The following is a 23,918-nucleotide window of genomic DNA, read 5'->3' on the forward strand; positions in this document are numbered from 1 at the left end:
GCTACACATTTCACTTTTATTTGGTTTGTATGAGTTTTCTTGGGGCAGCACGGTGGTGTAGTGGTTAGCGCTGTCGCCTCACAGCAAGAAGGTCCGGGTTCGAGCCCCGTGGCCGGCGAGGGCCTTTCTGTGTGGAGTTTGCATGTTCTCCCCGTGTCCGCGTGGGTTTCCTCCGGGTGCTCCGGTTTCCCCCACAGTCCAAAGACATGCAGGTTAGGTTAACTGGTGACTCTAAATTGAGCGTAGGTGTGAATGTGAGTGTGAATGGTTGTCTGTGTCTATGTGTCAGCCCTGTGATGACCTGGCGACTTGTCCAGGGTGTACCCCGCCTTTCGCCCGTAGTCAGCTGGGATAGGCTCCAGCTTGCCTGCGACCCTGTAGAAGGATAAAGCGGCTAGAGATAATGAGATGAGATGAGATGCAAAGAACACTAAAAGGGGTGTGGCCAGAGAGCTGTCTTTAATCTCTACAGGCGCGAAATATAACTTAGATTTGTTCCAAGATCTGTCTTTTTGCTTAAAATGTACCATCTTTGCTAATCCACTATCCATCCTCCTTGGCCACCCCCACCATTCCTCTTCATCCAAATGAGGACGAACCAAAAGTGTAAAATTAATTTCACTTCCAAAGGAAATACAACAACTGAAATGAAAAACATGTTGGAAAAATTGGAAAAGTATAAAAAAAAAAAAATTGGGGGGGGGGGGGGGGGGGGTGTTGGTTTGGGTTGTGAAACTGAAACCTCTTGGATTTTCTTTCACTATTAATGAGGTCAGTTTCACTTCAGGGTGGCACGGTGGTGTAGTGGTTAGCGCTGTCGCTCTTTTGCCAATTTATGATATAACCAGAAATCTTCCCAAAGGAATTTATATAATCCAGTAGGATGGGGATAGAGACTACTGGGTCAGCTAAACAAATAAGGAGATTGTCTGCGTAAAGGGTCACTCGGGTCTCAATGTCACCTAACTTGATGCCTTTAATGTCCGGATGACCCCTAATGCCAAGTGCCAACGGCTCCAATGCGATGTCAAACAGCAAGGGAGACAGTGGATGCCCCTGGCGAACGCCACATTGCAAGGAAAACGGGTTGGATTTATCCCCATTTGTGAGAATGAAGGATTTTGGATCTATGTATAATAATTTAACCCATTCTATGAATGTGTCGCCAAATCCAAACCTCCTTAAAGTCGCAATTAAGTAGGGCCACTCCATCATATCAAACGCTTTATGAGCATCTAAAGATAATATGGCAGCTCTGTTATCCTTGCCATAAGTGGCATACTGTATAAAATATTGAGAATTTTGCAGACATTACAGAAGGAGTACCTGCCTGGGATAAAACCAGTTTGGTCCGGGTGAATGATACTAGCTTTAGGATAGTTTAGGAGAGCAGGGCAGCACGGTGGTGTAGTGGTTAGCGCTGTCGCCTCACAGCAAGAAGGTCCGGGTTTGAGCCCCGTGACCGGCGAGGGCCTTTCTGTGTGGAGTTTGCATGTTCTCCCCGTGTCCGTGTGGGTTTCCTCCGGGTGCTCCGGTTTCCCCCACAGTCCAAAGACATGTAGGTTAGGTTAACTGGTGACTCTAAATTGAGCGTAGGTGTGAATGTGAGTGTGAATGGTTGTCTGTGTCTATGTGTCGGCCCTGTGATGACCTGGCGACTTGTCCAGGGTGTACCCCGCCTTTCGCCCGTAGTCACCTGGGATAGGCTCCAGCTTGCCTGCGACCCTGTAGAACAGGATAAAGCGGCTAGAGATAATGAGATGAGATGAGATAAACCTGAATTAGTCTCAGAGTGAGGCTGCGTATCTTCATTATTATTCACATTTAATGTGTTTATTTCATTCAGAATGTCTCGAAAATATAACCATACCCCCATGTGTATTGTTTTTATCCCCCCGAAGGGGGATCATGTCGTGGCGATGTCCGTCTGTCAGTAAGGGTGCTCACCTTCTGAAATCAACTCCTCTCACAATTTTTGGAGGAATTTCACCAAACTTGGCAGAATTCTTTGTTATATGTCGGTAATACGGATATTGTAATTTCGTTCAATTCAGTCGTGTTTTACCAGAGTTGTGACATAGTTGCCAGCGGGGGATAATGTGCTATCAGAGCACCCTTGTTTATTTTTTCCAGTGAAAGATAATTAAGCGACGCAGCAGACTTAGCTTTGTTCATTTATCAGTATGTTATCTTTATTTAGATATTTCTTCTGTCCTTCAATATTTTTTTTAATTCATAGCTGACACATTTCACTTAGTGACTTTACCAGAGAAATGAGGGTGAAATCCATTTTATGATATTTTCTGAATTTATTCTGGAATATTATTTATTTCTAATGAAACCACAGCGTTGGTGAATCCTGGACTGTGAAGGAACGACTGTTTATAGCTGCTATAACGGGACAACAGGAACTTGCTTCACGGACAGTAAATGTAACTATAAAAGAATAAAAAAAGTATCACCTTCTTTAATAAAACGTTCAGTAAGTTGCTGTGGTATAAGAGGAATAAAACAGCTGGGGTTGTGCTGTTATAGGAAAAAGATCAGTGTGGTAGCAGTAACTCTGCTTCTTCATGCCTCTCTGTCACTCAGTATTTTACTATAACAGCACCACACACACACACACACACACACACACACACACACGAGTTGGAGAAAATCCAACACCATCTTAGCCTCATAACTATATTCCACTCTGGATTAGACACGTTCATCATCGCCTGGTTGATCCGAGACGCTTACAAAAGCCGTGTGAAGCTCCTGCGTCCTCTCCAAGCTCCCAAGTCGTGATTCTGTGAGACGCGAAGATCTCACCAGGATCTCGCCTGCACAGAGGACCGATTGGGCTTCGGATAAACACACGGTTTCAGACATGGGGAACTCCACAGGATGCACAGTAGACGATCTCCAGGCCATTGAGATGCACCTGTGGTACAAGAAGTTCATGACTGAGTGTCCTTCAGGTCAGTTAACTCTCCACGAGTTCAAGCAGTTCTTCGGGCTCCGAGGTCTTGATCCAGAGGCCAACGCTTACATCGAACAGATGTTTCGCACCTTCGATATGAACAAGGTGAGTGAGACATGGCTACAACAGGAAATATGTTCTCCAAGGAACCAACAATGTCAACATGCAATGTTAAAAGGTACCACAGGGGAACTAGAGGAACAAAAGTGATACATGTTAATGACTTACTTTACCACAGATGTGAAAAACATACATTTGTTTTTTTATACTGAAAGTGGATCATGATGTTGGTGTCCGTTTTGAAAAAAAAAAACGAAACAGGAAATTGCACTGGTGCGACCTGGATGCCTTCCTGCTAATTTGCAGGATTGTATTCACGCCAATTCAGCTACAACAGCAGCAAAAGACTTCATCAAAAAGTGTCTCAAACAGAAGGTTGTATTTCTGTAATAGTGTAATAACCGAGTGGGGCTGCATTTGATGGTTACATCTATAAGAAAAACATCATTAATTTACCTGAGGATGGAAATGAAATGGGGAGTGAAAGGGATCCTTAGGTGATGGTTGGGTTCATAGGGTCACCAAAGGTCATATATCAAATACTCTCTTATCTGATGAGAGAGCAGTATGTAGTGTGTCTGAATACTCAGTAGGCATTTAACAGTACCCAGATGACCTACTACATCTGTAGTACGCAAATACACCACACTATGCTATCCCATAATTCAGCTGGAGCCTCCGAATAATCAAAGAAGAAGAATTCCCTCAGAGAAAATAGAAAAAAGATGGCTGTATGAAGCGAAGCCGGTTGTTGGAGCATCCAAGTGGTGTCTTTGGCAGTGTACATGGGTATACGTCATCTATGAACATTTGGGTCAGAGGGCAGGTAAGATGGTGGTGCAGTACGTCCGAATTGTGTCCTTACTACTCAATCGCATACTCATAGAACTTACTACAGTTCTGGTCGTGTAGTAGGTACGTAACCAACATCTGTACATACCGAGTATTCAGATGCAGCCATTGTGTTCCCCACATTTCTAGTATCCCATGTTCCCTGAACTGAAATGTTCTCCAGGATCCTACATGTTGTAAGTTCTATATTTCATCCACGTTTCCTCAACAAGGAAAAACGACGGCTGTCCACATTATCAATGCCAAAAGCCAAGTCCGTCCCATGCCAGGACCTGGTATTCCCAAGCAGTCTCCCATCCGTTAGTTAAATCTCTTGAAAGGTATGTGCAAAAGTGGGAACATGGTGTCATTTTCTAAAACATTTCAATGAGGGAAAGTAGGGCCCTGAAATAGGAACAGGGGCTTTGGAAAATAGGAACCTGAGAGAATAAGTCCAGTCCAGGGAACTTAGGACCCTAACAAGTGTTGTTTCTTAGGAAAGTTCAATAAGGGACCTTAGGACCATGGGGACACAGAATAAAGGGTGCATCTAGCCCTAGAAAAATATTACCTTGTGAAAATGGGAATACAGGAACCCTAGGAATATACAAACAGTGGGAATTAAAGGGCTGTGGGAATATAGGAACCCGAGATATATAGTGTCCCTGTGGAAATATGGTCCTGGGAATACAGTATACAGTTGTAAGAATAGGGGGACCCAGGAAACATATTATCACAAGTAAATAGGACCCTATTAATACAGAACCCATGGTGAGTAATGCCCTCGGAATATAAAACCCTGGGCAAATAGGAATCCATATGAAGACAAGAACCATTGGAATTTAGGAACATTTGGTAATTAAAACTCTGGAAATATAGGAACCTTGAGTAAATGGGACCCTGGGAATATAGGAACCTTTGGTTAATAGAACCCAGAAAATAGGAACCCTGGGAATATATGATCCAGGGAATATAGGAACTCCAGGAAAATGGGACCATTGGAACATGAGGAAATAGGATCCTGGAAACATAAGGCCCTGGTGAGATATGGACACTGGGAAAACAGGACCATGGTAAGAGAGGAACCCTGGGTGTATCAGGTTCCTGGAATATAGGAACCTTGGGTAAATAGAATCCTGGAATATAGGAGCCCTTGGAGTATTGTGTTGACTCCATGAAAAGCAGATCTTTTTGTGAATTCACTTGTCTGCAGTAAGAATTAGGGTTGGATGGAAGCTCTGTCCTGTCTTTATTTGTTGATGATGATGTTACACTGGGTTCCTGTCAGATTTGATTACACTGAGTCATACTAACACCCAGATTAGAAGATAACCTTCAGGATAAAGACACACAAACCTGATGAGACATTTATAAATAGGTTATGTGCAATCACACCTCACTGTTATTGACCTGCTGCAGGTCATACGAGCGTCTCCATTGGAGCATCCCTTGGCTGTAACAGATACAGACTGAAGATATTGCTTCATTACAGGTTCATTACAGAAGATCATTCCATTGGCCCTGGATGCTCATTTTACAGATGTGTGTGTATCAGAGAGAGGGGTTAACTGTGTGTACCAGATGTTGCAAGACCTCACACCTGAAACACTCAGATAAAACGACAACATTACTGCAAAAGTTATGAAATTATCTTCACACAGGGCCACATTTAGAGTTAAGTGTGTAGTGGTGATTTAGTACAGAAGTTAGACACATCAGTGTTCAGATCTCAGACATAACCACAGACGTACACCCATCCATCCACCTGCTGTTTTCTGCAGTTCTCTAATCAGCCGATCCCTTGACAGCAGCACGATGAATCAAATCATGCAGATACAAATCAAGAGCTTCAGTTAATGTTCACAGTGTTTAAACATATTGCATATTGCAGTATGTTTGAACGCAGGAGACAGCGCATCCAGATGCTGTGTTCCTTGTGGCCGGTGATTTTAACCACTGCAACCTCAGGAATGTCCTCCCCCAGTACCATCAACATGTGCACTTCCCAACAAGACAGAGTACCACTCTTGATCAGGTGTACAGCAGTATGTGCCACAGTTTGGACAGTCAGACCACATCTCAGCATTCCTCTATCCATCCTACAGACAGCTCCTCAAGCAAACCCCCCCCAGTAAGTAAAACTGTGGACTGAGGAATCAGATCTGGTGCTTCAGGACTGCTCTGATAGCACAGACTGGGATGTGTTTAAAACTGCTGCTATGAGAGAAGACTTTACTGTGGACTTAGGGGAGTACGCTGCAGCTGTAACTGGCTCTATCAGCACATGCACTGAGAGCATCTCATCTCATCTCATTATCTCTAGCCGCTTTATCCTTCTACAGGGTCGCAGGCAAGCTGGAGCCTATCCCAGCTGACTACGGGCGAAAGGCGGGGTACACCCTGGACAAGTCGCCAGGTCATCACAGGGCTGACACATAGACACAGACAACCATTCACACTCACATTCACACCTACGCTCAATTTAGAGTCACCAGTTAACCTAACCTGCATGTCTTTGGACTGTGGGGGAAACCGGAGCACCCGGAGGAAACCCACGCGGACACGGGGAGAACATGCAAACTCCACACAGAAAGGCCCTCGCCGGCCCCGGGGCTCGAACCCAGGACCTTCTTGCTGTGAGGCGACAGCGCTAACCACTACACCACCGTGCCGCCCCCACTGAGAGCATTATTCCAACTAAACGCTGTAGGACCTACCCCAGTGACAAACCCTGGCTCAACGGGGAAGTGCAGTCCATGCTACATACTCGCACCACTGCGTTTACCTCAGGTGATGCTGAAGAATATAAAAAAGCCAGATACAACCTATGCAGCTCCATCACACAGGCCAAAAGGCACTATAGACTGAAGGTGGAGGGACACTACACTGCTGCAGATTCCTGGCACATGTGCCATGGCTGCAACACATCATGGAGTACAGGCAGTAAAATCTGGGGGCCGTAACTAACAAAAGCACGCTCCCAGATGAACTGAACCAATTAATTCTATGCTCGCTTCGACGCCCTTAATTCCAACACTGGGATTCTGACTGGACAGAGCAAGCTGGGCACACCGTTCTCTGTGTCATCAGTGGAAGTGAGCAGAGGTCTGAGGAGGATGAACCCACGGATGGCAGCTGGCCCAGATAACATACCAGGGTGAGCACTCAGAGCTTGCTCATCTGAGCTGGCTGACGTGTTTACGGACATCTTTAATCTGTCCCTCACTCAGGCCTTGGTGCCCATCCCCAAGAAAAACACAGTGACCTGCTTAAATGACTATCGCCCCATTGCACTCACTTCAACTGTAATGAAGTGCTTTGTAAAGATAGTCATGACATACATAAAAAGGACTATACCACCCACCTTGGACCCCTTACAGTTTGCATACAGACAGAACTGGTCCACTGATGATGCTGTTCACACTGCCATTCATACAGCCCTCACTCACTTCGAGAACAAGGAAACATATGTTAGAATGCTATTCATAGACTACAGCTCGGTATTTAATACAGTCATACCACACAGACTGTCTGAAAAGCTCCTCACACTTGGAGTGTCACCTTCCCTCTGCAACTGAGTGCTGAACTTTCCGTCAAACAGACCCCAGTCAGTCAGAGCAGGAAACCAGACATCAGGCATCAGAACTGTGAGCACAGAGACCCCCCAGGGTTGCGTACTGAGCCCTCTGCTGTACACCCTCTTCACCTATGACTATGTGGCCTCTGAGTCCAATACCAGCATTATAAAGTTTGCTGGCGACACCACGGTCATAGGACTGATCACCAGTGGAGAGAAGACAGCATATAGGAGAGAGGTGGCAGGACTGGTGGCCTGGTACCAGGAAAATAATCTCTCCTTCTATACAGATAAGACCAAGGAGATGATTATTGATCCTAGAAGGAGGAGGGAGCAGCATGCCCCAATATACATTGGGGAGACAGAGGTGGAGAGGGTAAAAACCTTTAAGTTCCTCTGCACTCACATCATTGAGGACCTCGCCTGGTCTCACAACACTCAGGAGCTTCAGAAGAAATCACAGCAGAGACTGTATTTCTTGAGAAGGCTGAGGAAGTTTGGCATGCCAACCAAAATCCTCAGCAACTTCTACAGATGCACAGTCGAGAGTGTCATCACCGGCTCCATCACAGTGTGGTATGGAAACTGCACACTCTCCAGCGGGTGATAAAGACTGCCCAGTCCATCTCTGGAATGGCCTTCTCATCACTACAGGGCATTTACAACACCAGGGTCATCCATAACATTATTAAGGACAGCACACACCCACAACACAGTCTCTTTATGCTCCTGCTGTCAGGGAGACGCTACCGGAGTGTCAAATCAAGGCCTACAAGACTCACAGTTTCTATCCACAGGCTATCAGGCTCCTGAACAATACAACACACTAAATACTGCACTCCCCGTTCTCCAGCATCCCCACCGCAGCTACCTGTTTGCACAAAGCACAGAGTCACTTTACAAATTAACTCAGGTTTTTTGGCACTTCTTTTACCTATTTAGTTTTACTACTTTTTTTGTGCATCTTTTTGTCATGTGTTTGTTGAGTGTATGTGTTATTGTTGTGTGTAAGGAGAGCAGCAAAGTAAGAATTTCATTGCATTGTCTGAACCTCCGTGTTTTTACTGTGCATATGACAATAAACTTCTTGAAACATCAGAATGGGAAAAATTGTGATCTCAAAGTGTGACTTTTCACTGTGGCATGGGTGTTGGTCTGAGCCAGATGGACTGGTTTGAGTATTTCAGAGCCTGCTGATCTCCTGGAGTTTTCACACACAACAGTCTACACAGAATGGTGCGAAAAACAAAAAACATCAAGTGAGTAAACGACAGTTCTGTGGGTGGAAACAAAAGCCTTAATGATAAGAGAGATCAGAGGAACGTGGACAGATTGGTTCGAGGTTTTATGCCGGGAAGGATATAGTTACTCATATAATCACTCTTTACAACCGTGGTGAGCAGAAAAGCATCTCAGCATGCAACAACAGAAGAACACATTTGGTTCCACTCCTGCAGCCAAGAACAGGGATCTTAGAATCAAGAACAAGTTCCTATTAAAGTGGCTGCTGAGTTTAAGTACCATTCACAAGTTACAAGAGAGTTACACATGCAAGGGCGGAGTTTGTCTAAAACAGAGGGGTGTCTCAGTTACGCTTGATTCTGAACATTTTTCTTGTGTGATATTGGCTCGAGTGAGAATCAGTGTTAAGTCCATCACCACTGTCTGGCAGTTTGATGTAACCACAATGTCTGTAAACACACAAACTCACTATGGAATGTCAATTGAGGACAATATTAAATAGATTAATATCACGCTGTTAATGAATTAATAATATTAATAATATTCCCTTTAAAATTCATTGCTTAACTTGAAGATGCCGTAAGTGTAGCAGATGAAGGCTCTTAACCATCAACATACTGGACAGATTACAACTATATTTCCTTTGCAGGATGGTTATATCGACTTCATGGAGTATGTGGCAGCACTAAGTCTTGTAATGAGAGGAAAAATGGAGCACAAACTGCGCTGGTACTTCAGACTGTACGATGTGGATGGCAACGGCTGCATAGACCGACACGAGCTGCTCAATATCATAAAGGTAAACATATAGCAGCCTGGGAACCGCTGTAGGAACTCCAGGACTATAGGAACCCTGGGATAATAGGAACTCTAGGACTATAGGAACCCTGGGAATTGCAAGAGGAAGTCTACAAATATAGGACCTGTGGGAAAATAGGATGGCTAGGAATATTAAACCCTGGGAGCCACTTTATAATCTCCAAGAATACAGAAGTCCTGGGAACCGCTATAGGATCTCCAGGAATATAGGACCAGTGGGAAAATATGAACTGTAGGAATATAGAAACTCTCTCAATATCGAAATCCTGGGAAAACAGGGATGCTAGGAATAAAGGGCCCTTGGGAAAATAGTTACTCTAGGAGTATAGAAACCCTGGGAAAATAGGAAAACTCAATATAGAAATCCTGGGAAAATAGGAACTCGAGGAATATCGGACCCTTGGGAAAAGAGAAAATCAAGGATTATAAAACCCGTGCGAAAACAGGAACTCGAGGAATATAGAAACCCTGGGGAAAATAGGAGCCCTAGGAATATTGGACCCTTGGGATAAGAGGAACTTGAGGAACATTGTACCCTTGGGAAAATAGGAACTCAAGGATTATAGAACCCCAGGGAAATGGGAACTCTAGGAATATAGGACCCTTGGGGAAATAGGAACTTGAGGATTATAGAACCCCTGGGAAAACAGGAACTGTAGGAATATAGAAACCTTGGGAAAATAGGAACCCTAGGAATATTGGACCCTTGGGAAAATAGGAACTCGAGGATTATAGAAACCCTGGGAAAATAGGAACCGTAAGAATATAGAAATCTTGGGAAATAGGAACTCTGGGAATATATAAACTTTGGGAAAACAGCAACTCTAGGAATATAGAAACCCTGGTAATATAGTGCCCTGGGAAAATAGGAACTTGGGAATACTATATGAAACCTGGCAATATATGAGATCCTGGAGAAAAAAAAGACATTGGGAATATAGTGTCCTGTGAATATCAGAACCCTGGGAAAAGAGGACCTGGGGCATATAGGAACCTTGGCAGTCTCGGAACTCTGGGGATATAGTGCCCTGTGAAAATAGTATCACTGAATATAGGAAGCCTGAGAAAATAGAATTCTGAGGAATAAAGGAAACCTGTGAATACAGTATCGTGGGAAAATCGGACCCTGTATACAGGAAGCCTGGGAATACATGCGACAGCTGCATGGACTGACACAAGCTGCTCCATATCATAAAGATAAACCCAATGTCAAAAATGATATCAAGTGACAACTATTTAACAACTGTAAATAGAATTGTATCACATGTTTATGGAGCACTGCATTAGATACATGAGCAGCTTATATCAGTCTTGTTAGTATGAGACATTTTATGACATTTTCTAAAGTAAATATTAAAGTATAACACATCCAAACACATTAAATACCATTTTAAAGCAATGCATGAATGAATAACATATAGAGTCATGTACGAGTGGATATGAACAGCTGGTTCCGGACATGATGCTCACAAACCTGACATTATGTTAAACAAGTTAAACATTTCCAATGATGTATAATTGCTATAAACATTATTAATAAAGCTTAAAAAACAGCTCACATAATGCTTGCTTATGTGGCCTTTATAACTTGCTTCTAGAGGAATTTGTTGTTTTTTTTATATGTTATAAACATGTTATGCATGTCCTGATAAAAGCTGCTCAGATAGACTTCTGTATTCTCTGGCGAGACACTTTGGGTCACGTGTAGCTTTAACTCAAGCGTCTCGTCTGAAAGTGTGTCCTCTACTGTACAGTCCTGAGGGAATAATAATAATAATAATAATAATAATAATAATAATAATAACCACCTTTTTATATTGCACATACAATTTACAGTACAATTCTTACATGAAGATCAAATAAATTAAACACAATTAAAAAAATTAAATTATAAGAAAACTATTTAATCAATATAATGTACTATTAAAGATGCATTTTCATTTCATTCCTAATCAACAATATACATGCATTTAAAAACACCATTTCTTCATTATTTCCTTATTTATTTTTTATATAAAGGCTCACAATATAAACACTCATGATGAGATTATGGATTATGGCGAGAGACGGGATTAGGATTATGTTTTAGCGAAAGGTTAAGGTCATGATTTGTGTCGGTTTTCAAGTAAGTCTCTTAACAAAGGCTCAGATATTCATGATTATGCACAACATTTTATTTAAAAAATAATGCTCTGTTAAAATATAAAATGTAATATTTATTCCTCTAGAGCTTTAATTATAAACCTTGATCAACTTAGTAAACTACAGTCCTTAACAATACCTATTAAAAACGACAGAATAATAAAAGTAGTCTTAAAAATGAAATAAATAAATAAACAATTACAATTATGATTAAAAAACATAACAGTTAGAGGCATAAAGAGCATATTTATTACGGAATGTGTGTACTGCAAATCCACCCAAACTCTGTGTGTGTGTGTGTGTGTGTGTGTGTGTGTGTGTGTGTGTGTGTGTGTGTGTGTGTGTGTGTGTATCAGGCTATCCGTGCTATTAATGGCAGCGATTCTCAGGAAATGAGTGCTGAAGAGTTCACCAACCGTGTGTTTGACAGGATCGATGTGAACGGAGACGGTGAGTCAGTGATTCAAACACGTTATTTATCATCCAATCACATGCACAAATCACAAATAAGTTACAAACTGCTCAACTTAGTGCTCATAGTTTCTTCTTACTTCAATAGTTCACTCTGCTTGGGAGTGTTTACTAGAAAAGGTTCCAAGTAGAACCCATTTAGGATTCTAGAAACCCGTCATCATTCAACAAACCTTTTACAAACCCTACAAAAAGTGTTTCCCTGCCAGAAAATGTTCCAAACAGAACCATTTAAAGAGCTAAAGAATCTCTCAGAAAGGGCTGCAAGTTTAGGAGGCGAAGAACCTTTCACATATTATCCAATAAAGTCTTTAAGAACTCATGAAGAGTCCCACAAAAGCTATGTTCCCTATTAGCCCAGGAGTAATAGGGTTATACCCGGAACAAATTAGTAACAAGCTGAACATTTCAGAATATGTTCAGAATACCTTTAGGAATAACATACTAAAAGTCCCCGGAAATCCCCCTTGTGCTCTCTGAGAAATTCAAGATGGCGTCCAAAATGGCCACCAAATGGAGATCTGCCCATATCTCAGGCCCAAAACAAAATATTAATGCAATTAAAAGGTCAGAATATATGTTTTGTAGGGTAGGAGAGTAAATTCCAACATGTGTGTATTAATTACATTGTGTATTAACATTATATAATAACAATGTACACATTATTATAACAGTATATTTGTGTATAGTGTGGATCCATTGGTTACTCGTTCACTCCGTATCATCCTATTCTGTTCACAAAACAACAAACACAATTACTAGGGGTTGGAGCACTTATTTTCATTAATATTAATTAAAGTAAATTGGTGGTGTAAAATGAAAAATGGCATGTTAAAAGGTCATGCTGAGTTCAGTCATTTTTAAAAGGTCATGCTGAGTTTAGTCATTTTTTGTCCGAACACACTGGCATTGCTAGTAGTAAAGACTGGCGCTAGAAACTCAAAGATTATTTTTTTTCCACCCTTAAACAAGCTTGAATAAATTCCCTACTTCCTTGATGGTGCAACAAAGGTCCAAGCATTACAACTGAGGCACTGAGAAGTGTTTAAGTCTACTCATTGTTTATAAGCAAGAGCTTTTATTGAGGCAGACCTTTTTGTCATGAAAGTCGCCAGAATGTTGAAGAAGTGTACTGAAACAGCTTGCCATTGTAGTTTTAGAAGATAGAGTTCTCAAATTTAATTTCCCTTTAATATTTTATCAAAGCTTAAAAATGCACTAAATATTAAGGAAATTGATGTCTAATTGTTGTCTTACATTATGTTCATGTATGTAGGTAGCCTACTAAGCTAATCTGTCAGTCATGTCAACCATCAAATTCCATGTAATTTCCACATTAATGACCTTGTAACCTTGGTTAATTTTAATTTTAACAGTGTGACAATGGTGAATTTGCATTGCTTGTATGAGAGAACATATAATTTAAGATTTTAATTGCATTTATATTATGTTTTATCCCTGAGATATTGAAAAATCTCCAATCGGCGGCCATTTTGGACGCCATCTTGAATTTCTCAGAGAGCACAAGGTGGATTCCCGGGGACTTTTAGTATGTTATTCCTAAGGGTATTCTGAACATGTTCTGAAAAATTTAGCTTGTTACTAATTTGTTCCGGGTTGGACTCAATTTTGAGCTAATGCTCTTGGGCTATATCAGACAGGGTTCTATGTATAAACCTTTTATAAGGCCAAGAACCCATAATTATCCAATGAACCTTTTAAGGAAGTTTAAGAACACTAAAGTGTTAAGAACATTTTAAGAGCATTCACCTATCAGAAATGGTCCCAAGTAGAACCCTGCTAAGAGGTAAAGAACCCTAAAAAAGAGTTTCCCTTAGAAAAGGTTTCACATGGAACCCTTCTGAAGATATAAAGGGCCTTTAATTATTCAACAAACTCTTAAAGAACCTTACAGAGGTATTTCCCTCTTACTCCTTTTTGCCCAATAGGGAACGGGTTCTTGAACTGTTCAGGATTCTTTGAACCTTGGAGCCAGCTAGTGAACTGGCCCACATTTTGACCAGTTTTGAACGGAACTGTTGTAATCAAGGATGCGTCATGAACGGAGGGTCTGGCACAATTCACAACTGGAGTAAACAGTCGTAGTAAGATGGTGGAGCACATTGATTAACTCCGATCTTTTGTTCTGTTGTTGCAGATATTTGTTCTTGGTCCATTTTTTCTGAAGATGTTTTATTTTCTGTTGCATTCCCCATTGCTGCACTCTGGTTCCTCTCCAAACTAATGACACGCCCACTGATGTCATCATGGTTCACGCTGGAAAAACCAGCTATATTTCAGTTCCAGATGTGAACCAAGTTTTCAGCTTCCGAAGCAATTTATTTTTGGGTGAAATGGTCTGAACGGGTCATAATTTGGTGCACGAACAAAAACAGAACCCATTCCCTGTTGGTCGAAAAGGGATACATGAGAAACAGTTGTATGTAGAACATCAGAAGGCGGAGAACTCTTAACTATCCAATTTACCCTTAAAGAACTCTTGAAGACCATTCACCTACCAGAAAGGGTTCCATGTGTCTTTTTAGGAGGCTGAGAACGCGTAATGATCCAAAGAGCCCTTAAAGGACTCTTAAAGAGCTGTTTTCCCCCTAAAAAGTGTACCAAGATAGAGAAATGTTAAACTCCTGACAGGCTCTAGATATTAAGAAGAAAATAACGAGCAATAATTTGGAGTTTATACTGAAGACTTACCCAGTTAATAAATACACTCTTAGAAAAAAAAAAGGTTTTTCAGGGGTTCTTCAAAAGGTTCTTTGGATATTTAAGGGTTCTTAGCTCCATAAAAGGGTTCAACTTAGAATCCTATCTGATAGGACTCTGTTGAAGGTTTCTTCAAGGGTTCTTTAATTGTTCATTGGATATTAAAGCTTCTCAAATCTCCTGTTTAGAACCCTTTCTGATTGGAAAACACTGCAGTTTTCTACATAAAAGCTTTAAGCATTTCCTCCAGAAGAACAACCAAAGAACCATTTGAGAGTCATGTGGTCAAATGTTCTCTCATCTCATCTCATTCTCATTATCTCTAGCCGCTTTATCCTTCTACAGGGTCGCAGGCAAGCTGGAGCCTATCCCAGCTGACTACGGGCGAAAGGCGGGGTACACCCTGGACAAGTCACCAGGTCATCACAGGGCTGACACATAGACACAGACAACCATTCACACTCACATTCACACCTACGGTCAATTTAGAGTCACCAGTTAACCTAACCTGCATGTCTTTGGACTGTGGGGGAAACCGGAGCACCCGGAGGAAACCCACGCGGACACGGGGAGAACATGCAAACTCCGCACAGAAAGGCCCTTGCCGGCCACGGGGCTCGAACCCGGACCTTCTTGCTGTGAGGCGACAGCGCTAACCACTACACCACCGTGCCGCCCGTGGTCAAATGTTATTAAAAAAAATAGCTACAAGATATGAGGTTTTATTTAATAATTAATGACTCATGAACTGATCATGTATTAAAGGTTATTCATTGTTGGTACTTCAGATTCTGCCGAGGCCCAAAGAATTCCTTAAAAATGCACATCTTAAAGTGGTTAAAGTTTCCTGTTCATACACACATGATTAATCACATCAGTTCATGACCACGCCGTGTAAAATCCACATCCTCCATGGTGTTTTTCTTCCCTGAACAGGTGAGCTGTCACTAGAGGAGTTTGTTGAAGGAGCACGGCGAGATGAAGAGTTCATGGAGGTGATGATGAAGAGTGTGGACCTCAGTCACATTGTGGCCATGATCCACAACCGCAGGAATAGTGTGTAAGAGCAAGAACTTCACCACAATGGTGAGAACAAGCTCTCAGGATGAAGTCCTTTTCAACAATTATCAGTAGAGCAAACGGTGGTCGGTGAACTTTTTTCACAAGCAGAGAGAACATTACAGTTGGGCTGCACTCCGGTACTGTTTTTAACATGTTCCACAGACGTCCTCTTACTATTTTCTATTCGATGAATTCCCTTAAATACATCTTAAAGTGGTTAAAGTTTTCCTGAAACAGTTTCCTTTCCAAAACATTGTTTACTAGCATTACCAGCTAGTTAGCAAGTCAGTAATGAATGCTATGCTATGTTTAAACAGTCACTGATTTCACAAGAAAAAAAAATCAACAAATATTTTGAAATAATTATAAATAAATGACACACTCTTGTGCCATATCCATGACCTCAGTTCACAAATTGTGACACAATGTTTTTCCAATAAGGTGGAACTCATAGCCGTTAGCAGCTAATGCTAAATCTCATCTCATCTCATTATCTCTAGCCGCTTTATCCTTCTACAGGGTCGCAGGCGAGCTGGAGCCTATCTCAGCTGACTACGGGCGAAAGGCGGGGTACACCCTGGACAAGTCGCCAGGTCATCACAGGGCTGACACATAGACACAGACAACCATTCACACTCACATTCACACCTACGCTCAATTTAGAGTCACCAGTTAACCTAACCTGCATGTCTTTGGACTGTGGGGGAAACCGGAGCACCCGGAGGAAACCCACGCGGACACGGGGAGAACATGCAAACTCCACACAGAAAGGCCCTCGCCGGCCCCGGGGCTCGAACCCAGGACCTTCTTGCTGTGAGGCGACAGCGCTAACCACTACACCACCGTGCCGCCCTAATGCTAAATCAAAATACAATAAAATATTAGCTACACAGTGTCTTACTACAAAACATCTGAGGTAAATTTTGGCATTCCTGATAATTCTATCTATTCTTCTTCATAATCTACCACTCCATCTGAGGTAAATGTTGATATTCCTGATATATTCGTCTTGTTTTCACTCACTACGTCCTGACTTTCGTCATATAAACGATGTACCAATGTCATGCTAGCTAGCGTAATCATAATTTTAGCCTCACAATGTTTTTTATTCGTAATTTTCCAACATATCTGGGGAAAATGTTGATATTCTGAATAGTTCTGTCTTTATTCTACCGTCATTCTGTCCTTACACTGTGTAGAAATGACTTAGCAGCTGCACGTTAGCTCAATGAATGAGAACTATAGCCATAAAGCCTTTTTTTTTTAGTAATTTACCAACACATTTGAGGTAAATGCTGTTGTTCCTGATAGATTAGTCGAGTTTTTACTCACTTACGTCCTTACCTTAGCCATATAAACGATGTACCAATTGCATGCTAGCTAGTGTAATCATAATTTTAGCCTCAGAATGTTTCTTGTTAGTAATTTACCAGCATATCTGAGGTAAATGTTGATATTCCTGATAGTTCTGTCTGGTTTCTATCATCATTCTGTCCTTACACTGTGCAGAAATGAATTAGCAGCTACATGCTAGTTAGATGAATGATAATTCTAGCCATACAGTGTCTTTTCTTAGTAATTCACCAAAACATCTGAGATGTTCCTGATAGTTCTGTCTCGTTTCCACTGTCACCGTCTTCAGGCAATCCGTATTTAAAAAAAGCAAACAAACAAACAAAAAAAAACACTAATAGTTTGGTGTTGCGGCGGCACGGTGGTGTAGTGGTTAGCGCTGTCGCCTCACAGCAAGAAGGTCCGGGTTCGAGCCCTGTGGCCGGTGAGGGCCTTTCTGTGCGGAGTTTGCATGTTCTCCCCGTGTCCGCGTGGGTTTCCTCCGGGTGCTCCGGTTTCCCCCACAGTCCAAAGACATGCAGGTTAGGTTAACTGGTGACTCTAAATTGACCGTAGGTGTGAATGTGAGTGTGAATGGTTGTGTGTCTATGTGTCAGCCCTGTGATGACCTGGCGACTTGTCCAGGGTGAACCCCGCCTTTCGCCCGTAGTCAGCTGGGATAGGCTCCAGCTTGCCTGCGACCCTGTAGAACAGGATAAAGCGGCTACAGATAATGAGATGAGTTTGGTGTTACAGGGCTAAGTTGCTAGCCTGAGTTATCAGCTGTGTATTATTGTATTCCCCAACTTTAACCACTGAAATGAACATATATCATCTGTTCTTTCTTCCCCTTAAAAACAGTACTGGAATGCAGCATTTATAACAGACAAAGAACTCTGAACTTGTACGTTATATGTGTAGATGATTATCAGTACTACGTTCATGAGGCAGAAATGTATATTTGAGACAAAACTCAAGTCAAGCTGGTTTACATTTGTAAAGATGTGACACGACTACATGCTAGAAAACATCGCTGGAGGGTTGAATTCTAACACAGTGTGCTGAGTTCCCCATTCATAAACACCTCATTCAATCATAACTGCACATTTTAGAGTCTTTACCATAGAACGGCGTTGATTTTGCCCATTTTAAAATATTTTTATTCGTAGACCTGCCAACCTTTAGAGAATTTGCGTACACTAAATGAACACTTTTGATGAGAGGGAAAAAAAAAAGCCCACCACCAATAAAAACAGCAGAGGAGCCAATCAACATGTGAATCCGGAATGATGGCTGGACAGTTGCGTATGCCATTGTAACACTCGGATATTAAATCAAGCCCTGCCCCTGTTTCACATTAGTAATTTCTTGCCTTGAATTACGCATCATCCTCACTTTCTTGTCACGGGAAATGGATATGAATGTTTTGAGGTAATTAAATGTGAAATAAAATCAATCGTTCTATCCACTTCGCCAACATTAAACAAGTATATACGGTAGTTAACATCACTTCACTATTCCCTTCCTTCGTGGAGACGACTCATTACTCCTTTCTGGTATTAGCAAGTCTGGATTTGCGATGGAGTTGGATTACGTTCAATTTCATAAGAATTAAGTTGCAAAATAAAGTTATAATTATGTGAAACACTAACCCTGCCTCTAACCGTAATGATAATCTTTGTAATTCATGTGTTAGAAATTTGATTAGAGCAGAGAGAACTTAAGGTATTTTGGTTTTCTGCAGAGAACTGAATGTTTCCGATTTTTAACATTTAATTACCATTAATTTCTACAACATCGTAAACTGCACTCAAATTCTTAACAACGGGGCTGAATTGCCTTTCTCGCATAACTCAATATCAAAATAAATAGCACATTAATGTAGCTACGAAAAGTAGCTAGCTATATTTTGCGAATAATTCTTTAACTCCAGATGATACATACAGACGCTAACATCAGTTATTCTTGGAAAGTTTAAAAGCAATGAGACATAAAACGTCTAACATTTAATTTGGGAAACCGTTTAAACAATCTTTTTTTTTTTTTTAATGCATTGTAAAAGCTAGCATCAGTCTCTAATGTGTCCAGTATTAAAGCAGGAAAATCATGACTATGCTGGAGTCCTGACGCTTTGACGCTCAATTTCCTTTCCATGAATTGTGCACACTGTTTATTAACGGATAAATTAGTGAAAATGAGCTTTATTTGATATATTTGTTTAATATAAACAATATTTGTTCAGGAAAGTAAAGCTAGCCCTCACGCATTCTGTGCCTTGTGTAACAGAAATACTGAACTCATGTTGACCTGCTCATGCTTTTTCTTTCTACAATAATAATAAAAACAATAATCCCAACACGTGATGTGTGATTGATTTCTATGATGTATACAGTGACTAAGTTAGAGCCATCTGTTGGGCTGCACAAAGTATTGGCACCCCTCCACTCATGGAGCATGACCTTGATGACACATTGCTGAGCCGATGTTAGTAAAAGACCCTCACGGGTGGATGTTACACAGTGGAAACTCGGCATTTGTTCATGGCTAATAATAGGACTCGAGATGAGCTGGAGTCAAATTCTAAAGACTTTAACAACTTGTGTTTCTAGAACAACAATAATTTGCACAGAGATGCAGGAATGAAAGAAACCCTTCACAAAACCAGCATCGTCTCTTGAAAGCAAAAAGCAGCAACAACAAAATGAAGCAGTAAGAGCGAGTTAGCACTTTAACCATGGCTTCCTGTTATGGTCGTCTGTGTCACTGCATCAGCTCTGTTTACTTTCCTTAAAACAATCTTACTATTGTGTCCAGTGTTGCATCACGTCCCTCTCTCATATTTAACTGTTTTGTTCTGTTTCAATGCCACGTTCCAGATGATACACAGCCATCTGGATATTTCTGGAAGGAATCTGATTGAATAATAAAATACATTTAAAGACACACAGAACATAAAATAAGTTTGCGATACAGACTGCAGACTTACAGACTGAATGAATAAAAGCACATGAAGAACACGTGGTGTTTTAGAATTCAGCCCAGATTTGATTTCGATCACAGCGTGATGAGTAATAAATGTAAAACTCCACGGTGTAAAGCCAGCCATCCTCCTCCTCCTCTTGTCAGACACCTGCACAGACAGGGACGCACTCGTGATGCAGAACAGCATGAGCTGATTTCCACCTCGATTTATTTCTAAGTGTTGAAGGAGCAGAAACACTGAGGATTGAGGACTGGAGCGAATTGCAAACCTCGTCAAGACCAATGGATCAGTCCATCAGCAGGACCGCATCAGCTCTCCAAGATGAGAAAGAAGAAACAAATCAGTGGACAAGTGGAATAATTTATCATACTCCACAATATTCCACCAACTTGTGAAAGTATGAGGGCATGAAGAGCGGATATTTAACCCACGGGTTAATTCATTTAGTGTGTAATAAAGTGCTTTAGTAGACAAAACCAAATGAGAGGTTAGAGATATGTACACACTGCAAAAAATTGTGTTTGTTAAGAGAAAATATATCTTTAATATGGGCGAATCTTCTTCTTCTGGCTGCTCCTGATTAGGGGTCGCCACAGTGGATCTTTCGTCTCCATTGCTCCGTCTTCCGCATCCTTCTCTACCACACTTGCCACTTTCATGTCCTCTCTCACCACATCCATGTATCTCCTCTTTGGCCTTCCTCGTTTTCATTTGCCCGGCAGCTCCATCCTCAACATTCTCCTTCCAACATGCTCTGCATCTCTTCTCAGGATCTGCCCAGACCATCTCAGTCTCATCTCTCTTAGCTTCATTCCCAAGCTCTCCACATGTGCTGTCCCTCTGATGTGTTCATTCCTTATCCTGTCCAACCTCCCATCGCAAACCTTAACATCCTCAACTCCACCACCTCCAACTTTGCCTCCTGTCTCTTCGTTAAGGGTCCGGTCTCCAATCCGTACATCACAGCTGGTCTCACTACTGTCTTATACATCTTACCTTTCACTTTTGCTGGGACTTTCCGATCACAAATGACTCCCGAAATCCTTCTCCAACTGCTCCACCCTGCCTGCACGCTCTTTCTCACCTCACTATCGCAGCCCCCATTTTCCTGCACAGTTGACCCCAGGTACTTGAATTCACCAACTTTCTTTACATCTACTCCTTGCATCTTCACATAGAAGATATGGGCGAATGTATCTAATATTTCTTATTAGATTTTTAGAACTCGAATATATGATTATTTACCTTAAAGACACTTTTATTCATTTCAAGCTTTACATCTCATCTCATTATCTCTAGCCGCTTTATCCTGTTCTACAGGGTCGCAGGCGAGCTGGAGCCTATCCCAGCTGACTACGGGTGAAAGGCGGGGTACACCCTGGACAAGTCGCCAGGTCATCACAGGGCTGACACATAGACACAGACAACCATTCACACTCACATTCACACCTACGGTCAATTTAGAGTCTCCAGTTAACCTAACCTGCATGTCTTTGGACTGTGGGGGAAACCGGAGCACCCGGAGGAAACCCACGCGGACACGGGGAGAACATGCAAACTCCGCACAGAAAGGCCCTCGCCGGCCACATGGCTCGAACCCGGACCTTCTTGCTGTGAGGCGACAGCGCTAACCACTACACCACCGTACCTCCTGCTAATATTCTTATAACACTTATTTCTTACCAAGTTAGTTATCGAACCACCAACCTGCACTCTGTAGCTAGCAAACATTAACCACTTTATGCTAGCTGAGGAAGAATTTAGCCAAACGTAGCTGTGTAGCAAAACAATAACACTGTGTTCTAAACTACAAAATAAAAAGAAAGTTACTCAGATTTAAGGTTTAAATGTGAAAAACGATATTTATTATAAGCAGTACAACATTAACAGCATCCAGGACAGCGCAAAGTCGAACTACAGTCACTACATAGTAGTGAAAGCTGGATTTTAGACCACGCCCACTTCCACACTGAATCCAAAACCAGAAACACATTTGTCCTTGTGAGCTTTATGTGGGACATCCGTGAGGATAAGTGCTTTTATTAAGATTTAAATACCTGAGGCTAAACATCATCTCCAAACTGAAAGATAATATCTGGATTTATTGTTTATTCGAACATATAGAACCAGTGCTCCGCCCACAAATCACCACGGTTCCTTCCAAGCGGAAATGCGTGAAGCGAGATTGATAGAGTTCCTGCTGACGTGTCCTGATTCGGCCAATCACAGCCGACAGTCCAAGCCCCTCCCACTTCACTCAGAGTGTTCCTGAGCTTGCTGTCCAATCAGAAAGTGGTTTCCTTCACAGGAAGTCATACAGGTACTTCACAATGTCAAAGCTCACCGTTCTGAGAGGAGAAAAAAGAAGAAACGTTAGAATTAAAGAATAAAATGTGGAAATGAAAACAACCATGCTTTGAGAAGACTTCACATCACAGAGAGGAATAGTGCATCTTTAAAAAAAAAAAAAAAAAAAACACGATGTTTATGGAAGGAATAAAACGTTTTGGGACGTACTGTCAGAGGAAATTAATCAACACACACACACCTGGAAATGGCGAGGATGAAGTCGAGGGAGACGGCGCACTTGTATTTAGGAGAGTCGAGCTGGTCGTTGTGTCCCACCTGAGTGAGGAGCTGCAGTGTGACCAGAGAGGAAATCTACAGAGAGACACGAGACAAAAATGCAACACCAACACGACATTACACAGGGTTATTCACACAACATGGGGTGTGTGTGTGAGAGATTTTTTTTTTTTTATGCCACGTCAGCAACTGAGGCTATATCATGGCAAAAACATTTCCAGCAGATATTACAACTACTTTATTTATAAATAAAGAAATAAATGAGCTGCTTTATAAACACGTGGGACAGAAACTCCAACACTTTTGGTGGTGGCAGCTTCTTATAAACATCATCCAAGGTATTTTCTGAGTAAAAACGGTGTGTGTTGAATGTTGCGATTCATCCATAATGCCGAGCAACTATGTTTGTTCACAGCATTCAGGGATTAGTTAGAGGGTGTGATGTTTAAAGTATATAATACATTTTCATACCCAAACCTAGAGCTGGGCGATAAATCGATTAATTCGAATTTATAGTTAAGGACGATGTGTTTTTATGAAAATCGGTTTTCTCTCAGTTTTAACTTCCGCCACCGACGCTCCCCTCTGCGCATGTGCAGAACGGATCAGGCAGCAGGGACGGATTGGGCACTGACACTATAGCCCTCCTCCCGCGCGCTTGCCATAGAAACACACATCCCCCTTTTCCACCAAAGCAGTTCCAGGGCTGGTTCGGGGCCAGTGCTTAGTTTGGAACCAGGTTTTCTGTTTCCACTGACAAAGAACTGGCTCTGGGGCCAGAAAAACCGGTTCCAGGCTAGCACCAACTCTCTGCTGGGCCAGAGGAAAGAACCGCTTACGTCAGCGGGGGGGGCGGAGTTGTTAAGACCAACAACAATAACAAGACCGTGAAAGGTCGCCATTTTTAAGCGACGAGAAGCAGCAGCTGTACAAACGCGAAGTCATCCATTATAATTATTGTTGTTGCTGCTTCTTCCGCGTTGTTGTTGTTTCGATATTTGCGCCAAGGTTTATGCAAACGTAGCGACGCAACTGACGTATACAGTGACGTAATGACGTGGCTTCCCTTAGCACTGCGAGCTATGGAAAAGCAAACTGGTTCTCAGCTGGCTCGCAAGTTGAACGAG

General features: G+C 41.9%; 2 protein-coding genes across 2 annotated transcripts in view; one reads left to right on the plus strand and one right to left on the minus strand.

Moving 5' to 3' along the window:
• Window positions 1–2,872: 2,872 nt before the first annotated feature.
• Window positions 2,873–15,892, plus strand: guca1a (guanylate cyclase activator 1A). The gene is made up of 4 exons (XM_060903547.1): window positions 2,873–3,070; window positions 9,325–9,474; window positions 11,993–12,086; window positions 15,765–15,892. The coding sequence occupies exons 1-4, from the start codon at window positions 2,873–2,875 to the stop codon at window positions 15,890–15,892; spliced, it is 570 nt and encodes a 189-aa protein (XP_060759530.1).
• Window positions 15,893–22,040: 6,148 nt separating this feature from the next.
• Window positions 22,041–23,918, minus strand: part of orc5 (origin recognition complex, subunit 5) — a 44,704-nt gene continuing 42,826 nt past the window's right edge. The window contains exons 14-15 of the mRNA XM_060903548.1: window positions 22,754–22,866; window positions 22,041–22,553 (exon numbers count right to left, since the gene is read on the minus strand). Of these exons, the coding sequence (XP_060759531.1) occupies window positions 22,508–22,553; window positions 22,754–22,866 (159 nt within the window). The 3' untranslated portion in view covers window positions 22,041–22,507. The remainder of the gene's footprint in view (window positions 22,554–22,753; window positions 22,867–23,918) is intronic.

The sequence above is a fragment of the Neoarius graeffei genome, chromosome 21 (assembly GCF_027579695.1).
Source record: "Neoarius graeffei isolate fNeoGra1 chromosome 21, fNeoGra1.pri, whole genome shotgun sequence".
NCBI classification, from domain to species: Eukaryota; Metazoa; Chordata; class Actinopteri; order Siluriformes; family Ariidae; genus Neoarius; species Neoarius graeffei.